The sequence below is a fragment of the Macrotis lagotis genome, chromosome 2 (genome assembly GCF_037893015.1).
Source record: "Macrotis lagotis isolate mMagLag1 chromosome 2, bilby.v1.9.chrom.fasta, whole genome shotgun sequence".
In the NCBI taxonomy this organism is placed as follows: Eukaryota; Metazoa; Chordata; class Mammalia; order Peramelemorphia; family Peramelidae; genus Macrotis; species Macrotis lagotis.
In genome coordinates, this window is record NC_133659.1 from 26,446,283 (window position 1) to 26,462,694 (window position 16,412).

The window sequence follows — 16,412 nt, forward strand, 5'->3', positions numbered from 1 at the left end:
TTTATTTTAAGGCCACCTTCATTTCTGAATATAATTTGCTTTCACTCCTTCCATCCAAAATAACCTTTCCCTTGTCATAATGGGGGAAAAAAGTTAAACACAACCAACCAATAGGGGGCCTTGTCTGACAAAGAATTCAGTGTTCCATGCCCACTGATCTCCATTTCTCCCCCCGCCCCCCCCCAGGATTAACTAGAATACTAATCAGAGTTTCCTTCTGCTGAAGAATCAACATTCGGTGATCTATTACCAACAAAACAACAATTCATACATGTGTGCATCTCTCATACAAAAAAAAAAAAAACAAATAAAAAAAGTTGATTTTTGCAAGTGTAGGAAATGCAAGCGAGAGTTTTTGCTTCATTGTTCCCTGGCTTTCTAAAGATTGCTGCATTGCTTTACAATGCCCTGCTGTCATCTTCTTCATGGAACATATATACATAGATACTAAAGAAAATTCTTACCTTCATTCTGTTCAAATTCATCTAAAACCTTATCCAGGTTGTATGCCTCTGCTTGAAAATAGTTCTCCATTGGTCAGGAAGCACCACCCAAAGGATTTTTTTAAACCTAAAAGGTAAAACAAAATCAACAATTTGTATTGAAGTTGGCTTATGCAAGTCTAAGTCAGATAGGAGTAAATATGTTTATAATCTATATGAAAATAAGGAAAATTCCCATATATACTCTAAATTCTTTGCATTTTTTTCCAAATGACCAAAACAAAATTATCCATGCCATAATTCTCAACCAGAAACTATAAAAGCTTGCTAAGCTGGACATCATATGTTCTCAATCCTCTCTCGACCTTTAACTTACATTGTTCCCAAAACATAGTATGTGCATCCAGAAGAGGATCACCTGTTCAACCACCTTTTTTTTTTTTTTTGCTTTTTTGCAAGGCAATGGAGTTAAATAACTTGTCCAAGGTCACAGACCTAAGTAATTATTAAGCATCTGAGGTCAAATTTGAACTCAGGTTCTTCTGACTCCAGAAGCAGTGTTCTATCCACTGTACAACCAAGCTGCCCTGCCGCCCCAGCCCCCAGCTCCATTCAACAACTTTTGAAAATACGGAAATAAACAAATTTCTGGAGAAACTAAAGTTAAAAGACTTACGTATCTTCTATACAAGGCATAAACAGAATACACATATTTTTCTGCATCACATGAATTTTTAACAAAAGCTGCTCATGTATTAGGGCACAGAGATATTTCAAACAAATATAAAAAGGCAAAAGCAGTTATACATCCTTCAGACTATAACACAACAAAAATAGAAATTGATTCAGGAATCACAATCTTAATATACAGAACCAAATGAAGACATAACAATGAAATTTTAAATAGGTGGGTCAAAGATATCAGAGAAACAATAATTATGTGAAGGAAAATGATAATGACGAAACAACATATCAAAATATCTAGGATGAGGCTAAAGATTTACATAGATATTGTACATACATATACATATACATTCACATAATAGAAAAATATTGGTTTAACTGAACTGAATAGGCATTTCAAAAATTGGAAAAAACCAACAAATAAACCAAAAATAAGCACAAAGAAGAGATATTAAAAATTAAAGTAGATAAAGGAGAAACAAAAAAATCCACAAAAATGAAACCTAAAACTGAGCTGGTTCTTTGAAAAGAATATTAAAAGTGATAAACTTTTAAGAATCTTATTAAAGAGGGAAGAAATTCAAATCAATAAGATAGCAAATGAACAAGGTAAAAATCACAACAAAACCAGAAGAAATAAAAAAGAAAAATCAGAACATATTATGCACAGTTATAATCTCACCAAAACTCAGAAGAAAAAAAGAGAGAAATACCTTAAAAATATGAAATATCAAATCTATTGTAAGATGAGAAAGAGAATTTAATCCAATTTCATCTAAGGAAATAAATCCAATTGCGAAGGAACTATCAAAAAAATCCTCATTGGGGCGGCTAGGTGGCGTAGTGGATAAAGCACCGGCCCTGGAGTCAGGAGTGCCTGGGTTCAAATCTGGTCTCAGACACTTAATAATTACCTAGCTGTGTGGCCTTGGGCAAGCCACTTAACCCCGTTTGCCTTGCAAAAACTAAAAAAAAAAAAATCCTCATCTTAAGAATCCTAGGCAAATATTTTTTGCCTTTATTTATTTTTTTTAAGAAAGATTTTATTTATTTTGAGTTTTACAATTTTCCCCCCATTCTTGCTTCCCTCCCCCCACCTGTTTCCATGGTATACATTGATCTCAGTTGAATGTGATGAGAGAGAAATCATATCTTTAAGGAAGAAAAATAAAGTATAAGAGATAGCAAAATTACATAACAAGATAATGGGTTTCTTTCTAAATTGAAGGTAATAGTCTTTGATCTTTGTTCAAACTCTGCAATTCTTTCTCTGGATACAGATTGTATTCTCCATCGCAGATACCCCAAAATTGTCCCTGATTGTTGTACTGAAGGAATGAGCAAATCCATCAAGGTTGATCATCACCCCCATATTCTAGGCAAACTTTTAAAAAGCAGTCAGTACCCATACTTCATAAATTGTTCACAAAATTGAACAAGAAAGCATACTGCCAATAATCCTTTTATGAGAAAAATATAGTCCTCATACCTAACCCAGGAAAAGATAAAACACAGAAGAAAAACTATTGGCCAGTGTCATTAACAAATATCAACCCAAAACATTTAAATTTCTGTCTAAGACTACAAAGATTTATCCAAGAAATCATTCATTTTGACCAAGTGGGATTTATACCAGGGATGCAAGGATAGGTCAACATTAGAAAAACAACCAACATGATTAATCAGATTAAAAACAAACCATCCAAAACTACATGATCATCTCAAGAGAGGTTGAAAAAGTCTTTGCTAGTAGTCTTTAATTAAAAAAAAAAAAACCTACACAATAACAGCACAGAGGAACCTTTTTTAAAAAAATAACACAAGCAGCACTATTTAAAACTAAAAGCAAAACTTGTATATTTTTACATTTGTGGGGCCTCCCATCTCTAAAAAGGATTAGAGTATTCTTTATAACTGTGGAATATTTGTTTTTTTTAAAAAAATAATTATTTTATTCTAAATTTAAGAAATAAAACAAGCATTTCCATAACAGTTAAAATAGGGAAAAAAAGATGAGTGCACATGAAAACTGCAAATTTATTATGTACAACTTTCCTTTTATTCCTTTTAAATATATAACAGTTATCAGGCACCTTTTTTTCCCCTTTTTTTCTTCCCTGTCCCCACCCCTGCCCTAGAAATGGCTACCATTAGATACCATGTACGTACACACACACACACACACACACACACTTAAAATCATTCTATAGATGTTTCCATTTATCGGATCTTTCCCTGAATGCAGACAGCATCTTCCTTCACGGGCCCTTTGTAGTTAATGTATTTATAATAGTCAAAATGACTTAGTCACTCAAAGTTGTTCTTAAAACAGTATTACTGTTGCTGTATACAATGTTCTCTTAGTTCTACTCATTTGGCTCTTCATTATTTTGTACAAGAATGCTTTTTTCTAAGATCATCAAGCTCATCATTCTTTCACAATTATATACTACAACTTGTTCAGCCATCCTCCAATTGGCAGGCATCACTGGAATTTCTAATCCTTAACCATTGTAAAGAGAGCTGCTGTAAATATTTCAGAACATATAAGTTCTTTTTCTTTTTCCCTAATCATCTCAGGAAACAAATACAGTGGCTGTATTGCTGGGTCAAAAAGTACAGTCAGTTTAATAATTCTTTGGGTATAATTCCAAATTGCTCTCTGAAATGGCTGAATATAGTTCCACAATGAATGTGTCCCAATTCTACCATATCTCCTCCAACATTTCTCATTTTCCCCCCTCAATCGTTTTGATGATCTGATAGGTATAAAATGATATATCAATGTTGTTTTAATTTGTATTCCTCTAATCAATAATAATTTAGAGGATTTTTTTCATATAACAATAAATTGTTTTGAGTTCCTTCAAAGGAAAAATGCCTGTTAATATCCTTTGATGCTTTATCAATTGGGGAATGAATTGTATTCTTATAGATCTGACAATATGTTTTATATATTTGAGATAAGTATCTGAGAAACTATAAATTTTTTTCTATAATTTTCTCCTTTTCTTCTGATCTTGGCTACATTTGTTTAATCTATATGAAACCTTTTTAATTTAATGTAATATAAATTATACATTATACACTTCACACTGCTCTCTATCTCTTGTTTATTCATAAATTATTCACCTATCTATAAGTCTATTAGTCTATTGGTAATATGCTCTATGTTCTTCAAATTTTCTTATATCACTTTTTTATATCTGGATCACATGTCCATTTTGATTTTATCTTGGTAAATGGTATGAGATACTGGTGGATTGCCTAATTTCTTCCAGACTGTTTTCTAGATTTCCATGAATTTTTACCAAATAATGAATTCTTATTCCCAAAATTTAATTATTTACACTTTCAAACACATGGATGCTAAGTCATTTCAATCTGTAAAATGTATGTCTACTTTGTTCCATTGATAAACCTTTTGTTTCTTAGCCAATCAAATAGATATGTGATTAATAATTACTGTTTTATAATATAGTTTAACATTTGATATTGGTAAAACTTTCTTTACACTTTTTTCCTATTATTTCCTTTGATATTCTTGACCTTTTGTTCTTCCAAATGAATTTTGTTGTTTTTATAACTCAATAAAATCATTTTTTGTAATTTAATTGGGATGGCATCAAATATAAATTATTTAGGTTAAGTTGTCATTTTTATTACATTCGCCCTTCCTACTATGAATAATTAATTTTTCTCCAATTATTTAAATCTGATTTTATTTGTATACTTTTTTTTATAATTTTGTTTATAATGGTCCTGGGTTTGTTTTGACAGGTGTAGTCTGAGGTATGTTATTCTGTATAGAGCTATTTTATTTTTTTAATTTTTTTAATTTTTTAGGTTTTTGCAAGGCAATGGGGTTAAGTGGTTTGCCCAAGGCCACAAAGTTAGGTAATGATATTGGTGATGGTGGGCATCCATGTTTCATATGCCTCACTGAGAAGGTTTCTAGCTTATTCCTATTAAAAAACATGCTTGCTGATAATATTAGGTAAATGCTTTTTATCAATTTAAGAAAAAAGTTCATTTATACTTAGATTTTTAATAGAAATGAATGTGGTTTTTTATCAATAATTATTTCTGCATCTAGTGAAAGATTCATAGAAATTTTATTACTTTTATTACTGATGTAACAAATTATATTAATAAGTTTCCTTATGCTAAACCACCCCTGCAATCCTGGTATAAATCCCACTGAGTCATAATCTTTGTAATGTATTGTTGTAATCTTTTAGCTAATATTTTATTTAGGATTTTTACATACACATTCATTAATAAAATTGGCCTATTTTCTTTATCTGTTCTTATTCTTCCTGGTGCAAGTATCGGTATCATACCTGTCTCATAAAAGGAGATTGGTAGGACTCCCTTTCTTTTTTTTGCAAGGCAATGGGGTTAAGTGACTTGCCCCAGGTCATATAGCTAAGTATCAAGTGTCTAAGGCTGGATTTGAACTCAGGTCCTCCTGACTCCAGGGCTGGTGCTTTATCCACTATGCCACTTAGCTGTCACCCTCCCCTTTTGTTCAAGTTTGAAATTAGTTGGTCTTTAAATGTTTGATGGAATTCACTTATAAATTCATCTGTTCCTGATGCTTTTTTCTTAGGAAGCTCATTTATAACCTGTTTAATTTCTTTTTCTAAAATAGGTCTATATAGATACTCTATTTCCAATAAAATAGATAAATCTTTGGTTAATGATTTTTAAGAAGAGAAAAGAAATTACTAGTCTAATTCTTTCCTTTTATAGTGTTCTTATAGTCATGAATGTTTTCTTGATTCTGCTTACTTCACCAGGCATCAGTACAGGAACATTCCATTATATTTAAAAACCACAATTTGTTTAGTCATTCTCCAGTCAGGAAGGAATGAGGAGCCAAGATGGTAGAGTAATAGAAAGCAGCCCAATGATTTCTCCACAAACTCTTCCTAACAGATCTAGAAAAGCCACCAGACTGAATCCCCAGAGGAAAATCCAAAAAAAAGATAATGAATTCTTTCCCAGAGCATCTTAACAAAGGGAGACAGAGAAGCCTTTAGTTACTGAAAATTGGTGGAATACTCCAGCACCCAAGGACTAGGGTACCTGGGCACCAGAGCAAGGGGTGGGGGGTGTCTTAGACTGAGAGCACGCTCAGATCCACACAGGAGTAGGGGCATTGCAATGGGAACAGCTGCCTCCCCCAGTCTAAGGTCACAGATCCAGAGTGGAGGGAAGAGCTCTGCTAACAAAGATGTAGTCCCCAAGTGGTATATGGAAAAAGAAGCAGGTTTTTTAAATTTTATTTTCTTTCTTTTCTTTGTCTTTTTCCATCTACATTTCAGCATTCATCCACTTGCATATTTATAAATTACACATTTTTCTAATACCCTCCCATCCCAAGTCCTCCCCTCAGTGGTGAAGAGCCTAGTAAAAGTTGTACATATAGATTTAACAAGTTTACATATTAGTCAAAGAAGCAAGTTTTGACACAAGCAGCAGTAGCAACAGCAGCGTGGTTCAGACCAGGATCTTACTTCCGAGCTCAAAAGAAGCGTCCACAAGTCTGCCTCTCTGAGCCAACAGAGCTTTCCAGTGGGCCAGGGATGGAAGTGCTCAACAACTCTTGACCACAGGTGGGAGAGGAAGCAAAGCAACAACCAGACTATTCTGGATCAGCTTGCAGGTCCTATGACTGAGATCCCAGAACACCACCACACTCAAGACCTCCAAGAAGACAGGGAAAAAAGTCCTCCCCAGCCGTGACCTCTAAAAGGGCTGCCAAGCCCAATCCCAACATCAAGTTCAAAATCATTTAACAGGTTGGAAGAACAGGTCAAAAAAACACAAACCAAACTAAATTCTGATCTGCTAACTTAGATGACGAATGACTCCAAAGCACCTACAAGCAGTACTGGGGAAAAAGACAAAGTTTGGGCACAAATTCAACTGGAACTTCTAAGATGAAGCAAGAGCTGGTTTTTTTTAAGAGTTTAAAAAACATTTTTAACAGAATAAGCACTTAAAAAGATGGAAAAGAAATGAAAGTTATGGAATAAAGAACTGGAACAGAAATTAACAGCTTGGCACAAAAGAGAAAGAACCTTGTCCAAACAACAAATTCCCTAAACATTCAAATAAGACTAAACAGAAGCCAATTATTCCACTGGAAACGTATTAAAACAAACTCTAAAAAAAGCATAGATATTTAAAAAAAATATATTACAGCAAAAATTTGAAACTATGCCTAAAGGCTATAGAATCCTGACTATCCTCTGGCATAGTAATGCCACTCTACCAGCTCTATATTCCAAGAGATGACAAATAGGAAGAAAAAGGACCTATATGTATAAGGATATTTATAGCAGCTCTTCTCTGGTAGCAGGGAACTAGAGAATGAGGGGATGTCCATAAGTTAGGAAATGGCTAAACAAATTACAGTATGTGATTATGATGAGATGTTAGTCTGTTATAAGAAATGATGAACAGGATACTCTCAGTAAAAAAAAGCACACAAACAGATGCAATGGGAAATGTACTATATACATAGTAACAGCAATGTTGTAGGCTGATCAACTATGAATGACTTATGTTTTCTCAGCAACACTGTGACCCAAGAGAACTCTGAAGGACTTAGGATAAAGAATATTATCTATCCCAAAAACAGAGTTGATGGTATCTGAGTAAAGACTGAAGCATACTTTTTTTTTGGTGAGATTTCTCTTATTTTTCATGACTACACATTTTTAACCTATATCAAATAACTTGCTTCCTCAGTGAAGGAGCATGAAGTGAGAGGAAAGGAGAGAGTTCAGAACTCAAAGTTTTTAAACTGAATGTTGAAATGTGTTTTTGCATATTACCAGGAGGAAAATTAAATAAAATAAAATACAAAAATTGAAGGAAAAAAGAATAATTGGACTTGAAAATTCTGGACCAAACGAAGGACCCAAGTATCAAATTTTAAGAAATCTTAAAAGAAAAGGGCCTAAATTTTCTAGAACAAGGGGGGCGGAGTAGAAATTTAAAGAATCTACTGGTAACCTCCCAAGTGAAGCATCACAATGAAAAATTCCACATCAGTCTAAATTCTGAACTTCCAGGTCAAAAAAACAGTACTACGAAGGGCCAGAAAGAAAGAATTCAAGTACCAAAGAGTCTAGTAAGGATCATACAAGATAAAGGATATGGGTTTCCAGTCAAGAATAATTTGCACACCAAAACTAATCCTATGGATTTTTAATGAATTAGAAGACTTCCAAACATTTCTGATAAAAAGACTACAACTACATAGAAATCTGAATATCTAACACAGGATCAAGAGAAACAAAGAAAGACATACAGGACTGGGAAAATGATAAAGGACTAAACAAGAATAAACTGACTACATTTCAATGGGGAAAATGATGCACATGTCCCCTATAATCCTATCATCATGGTGGCTTACTAGAGGGAGCCCAATTAGAAAAGACCTGGGAATAGTTCTGTTAGGTCTTGATATCTTAAAAAAAAGTAATGTAAAAACAGGGAAAGAGGAATAGAGTTGGGGAGGAGAGGAAAATAAGATTAGAGAAATAATCTCATAAAATGAAGATGTACAAATAAATACTACTAACAGCAATAATAATAGGTTATATATATTTATATTTTATATTTAAATTAAATATATTATATATCTACAAATATATCTACTTTGTGCTAAGCACTTTACTAATATTACATAATTATAAAAGCAAGAAGAGGGAATAGGGAGAATAGCTGATACATGAACCTCAGTGTCATCTGAAGGAAGAATACACACACACACACAAACACAAACACACACACACACATGAGTTGAGTAGATATACATTTTACCCTTCAACAAAACGGAATGAAAAGAAAAGGGAAATGGAAGAACCAGAAGGAGGGTAGATTGAGAGAGATCAGACCTAAATAAATTCTAAGGTTATACAAAAACATTTGTAGTTCTTTCTGAGATGTCAAAGAATGGAAATGTTGAGGGGGTGTTCATCATCTAGGGAATGGCTGAACAAGGTAAGGTACATACATATATGTAATGGAATACTGTTGTGCTAAACTTTTGTCAGCATAATGACTCTCCAGGAATATGAAGGACTAATCCACTGCCTGAAAAACATGAAGATCTCAAAATGAGGAATGAGATAAATATTTTTTTAGGAGAGAGCCAATGAGGAAATTTGTTTTACTTAATTATATATGGCTATGGGTTTTGTTTTTCTTGAGTTCTCAATGAGAGGGGTAGCTGGGACCAGAGGGTGAGAAGGCATATTTGATTGATTAGAACAAAACAAAATTTAAATGATAACAGAAAACTATAGACCAATTTCAACAACAAATACTAATTCCAAAATTTTAAATAAAATACTAGCAAGGAGATTACAGCAATATATCACAAGGATTATTCACTATGACCAGGTAGGATTTATACCAGAAATGTAGGGCTGATTCAATATTAGGAAAACTATCAGAATAATTTACCTTATCAATAACAAAACCAACAAAAACCATATGACTATCTCAATGGATTAAAAAAAAACTTCTGATAAAATACAAAATCTATTCCTAATAAAAGCACCAGAGAATACAGGAATAAATAGGGCTAACCTTAAAATGATAAATAATATTTATCTAAAACCTTCAATAATCATTATATAAAATAACGAAAAGCTATAAACCAACCCAATATTTAAAACCATCTAGAAACCAGTTAGAAAACCATCTCCAGCTTCTTTTTTATGGTGGCAAAGAATTGGAAATTGAGAAGATTTCTATCAATTGGGAATGGCTAAATATGACTGTGATGGAATGTTACTGTGCTATAAGAAAGACAAGCAGAAATTATTTTAACATGTTATTGGAGTAAAATAAAATAGTATTACAAATAGAAATCCTAGCTATAAAGAGAAGAAAAAGAAACTGAAGAAATTAGAACAGGCAATGAGCAAACAAAACTATCACTCTTTGTAGATGGTTTATTAGACAATTGTAGAGAATCAACTAAATCAACTAAAAATTCTTTTAAATTTAGTAAGTTTGCAGGATACAAAATGGTTGGTTCTCATCATTCATTATCAAAGAAGACCAAAATGGCATCATTATGTTTGAGACAAATTACAATGTGTCTGACTGTGGCTGTTCAGACCAATTCGAGCTCGGAATGCTCTACAAGTCAGGCACAAATAGTCCAAGTGCACAGTGAACACACTGGGGTGGGTCCTCTAAACTTACGGATGTCATGTTTCCTTTGAGCTGCTCCTATTCTGCCTTCCTCATAGAGTGCAGCCCCCTCTCTGATGAGGGCACACCATGCTGGGTGCCAGAGTCTCCCATGCTGTATGCCAGAGTCTCCCATGATATTCAGTCAATTCTCAAGTTCTTCGATGAGGTCTTCAGGGTGTCTCCATTTCGCTTCTTCTGACACTCCCCTCCCCGGGAGCACTGCCCTGTGTGAATTCTCCATAAAATAGTCTTTTTGGCAAGCATACATCTGGCATTCTAACAACATGTCCTGCCCATCATAGTTGTACTCTCTGTGGTAATGTTGGAATGCTAGGCAGTTTAGTTCAAGAAAGACCTCAGTGTTGTTATCTCTTATACTTTATGTTTCTTCCTTAAGGATATGATTTCTTTCTCATCATATTCAATTTGGATCAATGTATACCATGGAAACAATGTAAAAACTGGCAGATTGCCTTCTGTGGGGGGTGGGTGGAAGGAAGTAAGATTTGGGGGGAAAATTGTAAAACTCAAAATAAATAAAATCTTTTAAAAAATTAAAAAAATAAAGACCTAAGTGTCCGGTATCATCTCCTGCCAAGAGATCTTCAGAATCTTCCTAAGACAATTTAAATGGAAATGATTCCGTTTCCTGACATGGCACTGGTAGATTGTCCAGGTTTCACAGGTATAAAGGAATGAGGTCAGCACAACAGCTCTGTAGATCTTCAGTTGGGTGGTCAGTCTAATATCTCTTCTATATTTTCTTCCAGAGCCTCCCAAATACTAAGCTAGCTCTGGCAATGTGAGTGTCAACCTTGTTGTCAATGTGAACCACCCTGGAAAGGACATTGTCAAGGGAAGTGAACTTGTCCATAATCTTCAACACTTCTCCATTTGTTGTAATTAATGGTTCCACATATAGATAGTGTGGTGCTGACTGATGGAACACCTGTGTTTTCTTGGTGTTATTTGTTAGACCAAAATGAGCACAAGTAGCAGAGAACTGATCCATACTTCCTGCCTCTCAGCTTCAGAGACTACATTGAGAATCATCTGCAAACAGAAGACCATGAACCAACACTCCCTCAACACTGGTCTTGGCTTGTAGACTTTTCAAGTTGAAGAATTTACCATCAATGTAGTAACTGACCTTGAGGCCATGTTCATCCTTAGTGAAGGTGTTTGATAACACGGTTGAAAATGTCATGCTATAAAACATGGGAGTAAGGATACAGCTGTGTTTCACTCCACTGGTGACTGGGAAGTCTCAAGAGCGTCATCTACCATAGAGAACCTGGGCAAGCACCCATCATGGAACTGATATACAAATCAGATGAAATTCTCCAGGCAACCAGATATTGACATAATTTTCCATAAACCCTCATGACTGATGGTATCAAAGGCCTTGGTCAGATCTATAAATGTAACCTCTGTTCTGCTCCTGGTATTTCAATTTTTTTTTATTTTTTATTTTTTGCAAGGGAAATGGGGTTAAGTGGCTTGCCCAAGGCCACACAGCTAGGTAATTATTAAGTGTCTGAGACCGGATTTGAACCCAGGTACTCCTGACTCCAGGGACGGTGCTTTATCCACTGCGCCACCTAGCCATCCCTCTCCTGGTATTTCTCCTGGAGTTGTTGGGCAAACACCATATCGACTGTTTCTTGACCCTTTCTGAAGCCCCACTGGCTCTCAGGGAGGGGACCATCTTCCAGGGGAAGAATCAGCCTACTGAGAAGGATTCTAGCAAAAATCATACCAGCAAAGAGTAAGAGAGTAACACCCCTGTGAATGTCACTCCTTTACCTTTATAGAGATGGAGGCATTCTTGAATTCTTGAGGGATAACCTCTTTAAGACATATAACCTGGAAATTTTCAGTCAGTTTTTGGATGAGCAATGGACCCCCCCCCCCACCCTGTAGATCAGAATAGAATCAGCACCAGGTGCTCTGCCACATGAAAGGAGTCTAATGGCACAAAATCTCATCTTTGGAACTTCACCTAGAGACAGATTGGATTCAACTTGAGGTAACCAGTCAATGGCTTTTGCGTTGAATGATGAAGGTCTGTTAAGAACACTATAGAACAGTTTACACCCTACACCAAGATAAGGTCAAAATGGGTAGATGATTTACACATAAAGGGAGATACCATATACAAATTAAGAGACCAAGAAATAGTTTACCCATCAGCTCTGTGGATAAAGTCAGAATTTAGGACCAAAAAAGATCTAGAGAACATGATGGAAAAACTAGTTATCCACCCACAGAGAAAGAATTGATATAATCTGAATATAGATTAAAGCATACTATTTTCTTTCTTTTTTGTTTTAATTTTCTTGCACAAACTAATATGGTAATGTTTTAGATGATTAAATATGTATCATATATCAAAAATTACTTCATGTGTCAGGGAGGGAGAGAAAGTATTTGGAATTCAAAACTTTTAAATATAATGTTAAAAAATATTTTTACATGTAATTGGGAAGAAAAATAAAATACTTTTAAAAACTTAAAAAGAAAATTTGAGAATTCTAATTAACACAAAGAGTTAAACACAATTCCTGAAAACTAATGATGAAACATGCTACCCACCTCCTGAAAGAGAGGCACTGAACACTAAACACAGATTAAGACTTTTTTTTTAAGAAATATCCAATATGAAATTTTGTTCTGCTCGACTATGCATGCTTGTAACAAAGTTTTTGTTTTTCTTGCTTTATCAATGTTATTGGGGATATGAAGGAGGAAAGCAAGGGAGAGAAAGTTAATCTATGGTCAAAAGTTAAATTAAATTTTTAAAAAATATGACTAGAGGATATCAAGTTCAAGATAGAAATGGAAGACCAAGGGTCAATAGTGAGATTAGTGGGCGGAGCCAAGATGACTACAAGAAGGGATCCTGTCTTAGGAGCTCTCTGATAAAATTCATCAGCTAAGGACTCTAACTAAACTTTCGAGAGACAGAACCCACAAAGGGTCCCAGTGAGTCAGCTCTCCTACTCAAGGTAACCTGGAAAAGAGCAGAAAGGCTCTGCTCCCGGGATCTCAGGGGCGGCCCGCCAGAGCGAAAGAACTTCAGCCACCGGAGGCAGCCCCAGGACGCTGGCAGTCTCAGCTCACAGCAGCGGGGGAGTCTCCTGAGCTGCACCCCGAGGAGCACTGGGCACAAAGTGGGGGAACAGCAGGGGACCTCTGCCAGAGCGAGCCTGGCACACAGCGAGCAGCATGGTCTTTCCCCAGCCCTGATCCAGGAAAAAGAAGCGGGCGGAGCTGGTAAGCAGGAGGCCCCAGGGCATGAGCCCATTGAGCTGAGGGAGGGGAGTGAAGAGAGAGACTGCTGAGCTCAGTCCTCTGCCCCTGGAACAGGACTCTGGGGCTCAGAACACATTCAGATCCTGATAGCAGTCTAGGCCCCCCCATAGAACAGCAGGGCCTCCCCCACCTCAGCCCCATGGCAGAGAGGGGCACTTATGGTCATTCACAGACCAGGAGGGAGGACAGAACCTCACACACTGAGACCCTTGTGGGAGTGTCCCAAAAGCTCAAGAAACACCCCAAACCAGGCCCAGGCTGGGAAAATGAGCAAGCAGAGAAACAAAAAGAAGACTATTGAGAAATATTTTGCAAATGAACCCAAGAAGGACCAAAATACTCAGTCTGAAGATGAGGAAGCACAAGCTCCTGCATCTAAAGACTCCAAGAAAAACAGAAATTGGGCTCAGGCTATGACAGAGCTCAAAAAAGACTTTGAAAATCAAATGAGGGAGTTGGAAGAAAAACTGGGAAAAGAAAGAAGAGAGATGCAGGAAAAACATGAAAATGAAGTCAGCAGCTTAGTCAAGGAAATCCAAAAAAATGCTGAAGAAAATAGCATGCTAAAAATCAGCTTAGGTCAAATGGATAAAACAGTTCAAAAAGTTATTGAGGAGAAGAATGCTTTAAAAAGCAAAATTGGCCAGATGGAAAAAGAGATAAGAAAACTCTCTGAGGAAACAAATCCTTCAGACAAAGAATAGAATTCAGGGAGATTGATGAATTTACCAGAAATCAGGAATCAATATTTTAAAACAAAAAAAATGAAAAATTAGAAGAAAATGTGAAATATCTCATTGAAAAAACAACTGATATAGAAAACAGACTTAGGAAAGATAATATAAAAATTATTGGAATACCTGAAAGTCACGATCAGGAAAAGAGCCTTGACATCATTTTCAAAGAATTACTACAGGAAAATTGCCCTGATATTCTAGAAGCAGAGGGCAAAATAGAAATGGAGAGAATCCACCAATCCCCCAGAGAAAGAGATCCCCAAAAACCAACCCCTAGGAATATTATAGCCAAGTTCCAGAACTCCCAAGTCAAAGAGAAAATATTACAAGCAGCCAGAAGGACACAGTTCAAATATCATGGAGCTGCAGTCAGGATCACACAGGACTTAGCAGCAACTACATTGGAAGCTCGTAGGGCTTGGAATACAATATACCGGAAGGCAAGAGAGCTCAGAATGAACTACCCAGCAAGGCTGAATGTCCTCTTCCAGGGAAAAAGATGGACTTTCAATGAACCAGGGGAGTTTCAAATGTTCCTTTTGGAATGGCCAGAGCTGAACAGAAGGTTTGATCTTCAGATACAGGATTCAGGTGAAGCACGGAGATTGGAGGAGAGGGGGGAAATATGAGGGACTTAATGAGGATGAACTGCATGTATTCCTGCATAGAAAAATGGCACTGATAATACTCATATGAACCTTCTCAGTTAATAGAGCAGGTAGAGAGAGCTTTTATAGTTGAAGCACAGGAGAAAGCTGAATTCGAAGATAAAATATGGTGTAAAATTGGAGTCAATAGAAAAAAAGGGAAATGGAATGGGAGAAAGAAAAAGGAGAGGGGGAATAGTCCAAGATATTTCACATAAGACTTTTTTTTATTACAATGAGCTATTGCAATGATATGGAAGTGGGGAGGCAAGGGGGAATGAGGGAAACTTTGCTCTCATCAGAGATGGCTAGGAGAGGAAACAGCAAATATACTCAATGGGGTATAGACATCTAGAGTAAGAAGGAGGGGGGAGCAGGGGGAAGGGATGGGGATGTGAATAAAGGAGGAGAGGATGGACCATGGGGGGAGAGTGGCCAGATATAACACATTTTCTTTCTTACTTCTTGCAAGGGGCTGGGAGTGGAAGGCCTGCCCAGGACCACAGGGCCAAGTGGATTCTGGGCCTAAGGGGTGGTATGGGGGCTCAGGGCTTCTTGGCCCCAGGACCAGGGATCTGTCTGCTGTGCCACTCAGCGACCCTACAGCAGAGTCAGAGTGAAAGGAGAGAGAAAATAGAGTACATGGTAGTGGAGAAATAAGAAAGGAGGGAATTGCCATCAGTAATGGCAACGGTGGAAAAATATGGAAATAACTTTTGTGATGGACTTATCATAAAGAATGAGATCCACCCATGACAGAGGTGTTGGTGTTGGAACAAAGACTCAAGCACATTTTTTGTTATTATTATTTGGGGGAGGGTTCAGGGTAAGTGGGGCTGGATGGCCTGCCTGGGGCCACATAGCGGGGTAATCTTTGGGTGTCTGGGGCCGTATTTGGACCCAGGTGCTCCTGGCTCAAGGGCCAATGCTCCGTCTGCCACCCAGCCACCCCTACTATTATTACTACTTTATTTTATTTGGGGTCTTTTTTTTCTTTCTTTTTTTTGGTTTTTGCAGGGCAGTGGGGATTGGGTGGCTTGCATGTCACACAGCTGGGTGATTGTTGGGTTTACGAGGTTGGATATGGACTTGGGTGCTCATGGCTCCAGGGCTGGTGCTTCATCCATTGTGCCACCTGGCTATACCTACAATTATTACTATTATTATTTTTTATTTTAATTTTTTATCTCCCCTTTACTTTTTTTGCCCAAACAAATCTATCTATATTCATGGGGGAGGAGGGGTATTTCGTTTACTTGTAAACAAGAATATTTTATTAATGTAAAAAAAAATTTGTACAAAATGAGAATAAAAATAAATTTTAAAAAGTGATTGTTCAAAACTAAAAAAAAAATAGT

The 16,412-nt window shown here is 36.3% G+C and overlaps 1 protein-coding gene across 6 annotated transcripts in view; it reads right to left on the reverse strand.

The window, feature by feature from the left end:
* Nucleotides 1-16,412, reverse strand: part of ZFYVE9 (zinc finger FYVE-type containing 9) — a 200,040-nt gene that overhangs the window by 111,557 nt on the left and 72,071 nt on the right. For 5 of the 6 annotated variants that reach the window (XM_074221445.1, XM_074221441.1, XM_074221443.1 and 2 more), the window contains one exon: nucleotides 465-570. In XM_074221445.1, coding sequence (XP_074077546.1) covers nucleotides 465-534 — 70 coding nt within the window. In that variant the 5' untranslated portion in view covers nucleotides 535-570. Of the gene's footprint in view, nucleotides 1-464; nucleotides 571-10,364; nucleotides 12,199-16,412 lie in introns of those variants that run through there. The other variant, XM_074221444.1, reaches the window with a different exon arrangement.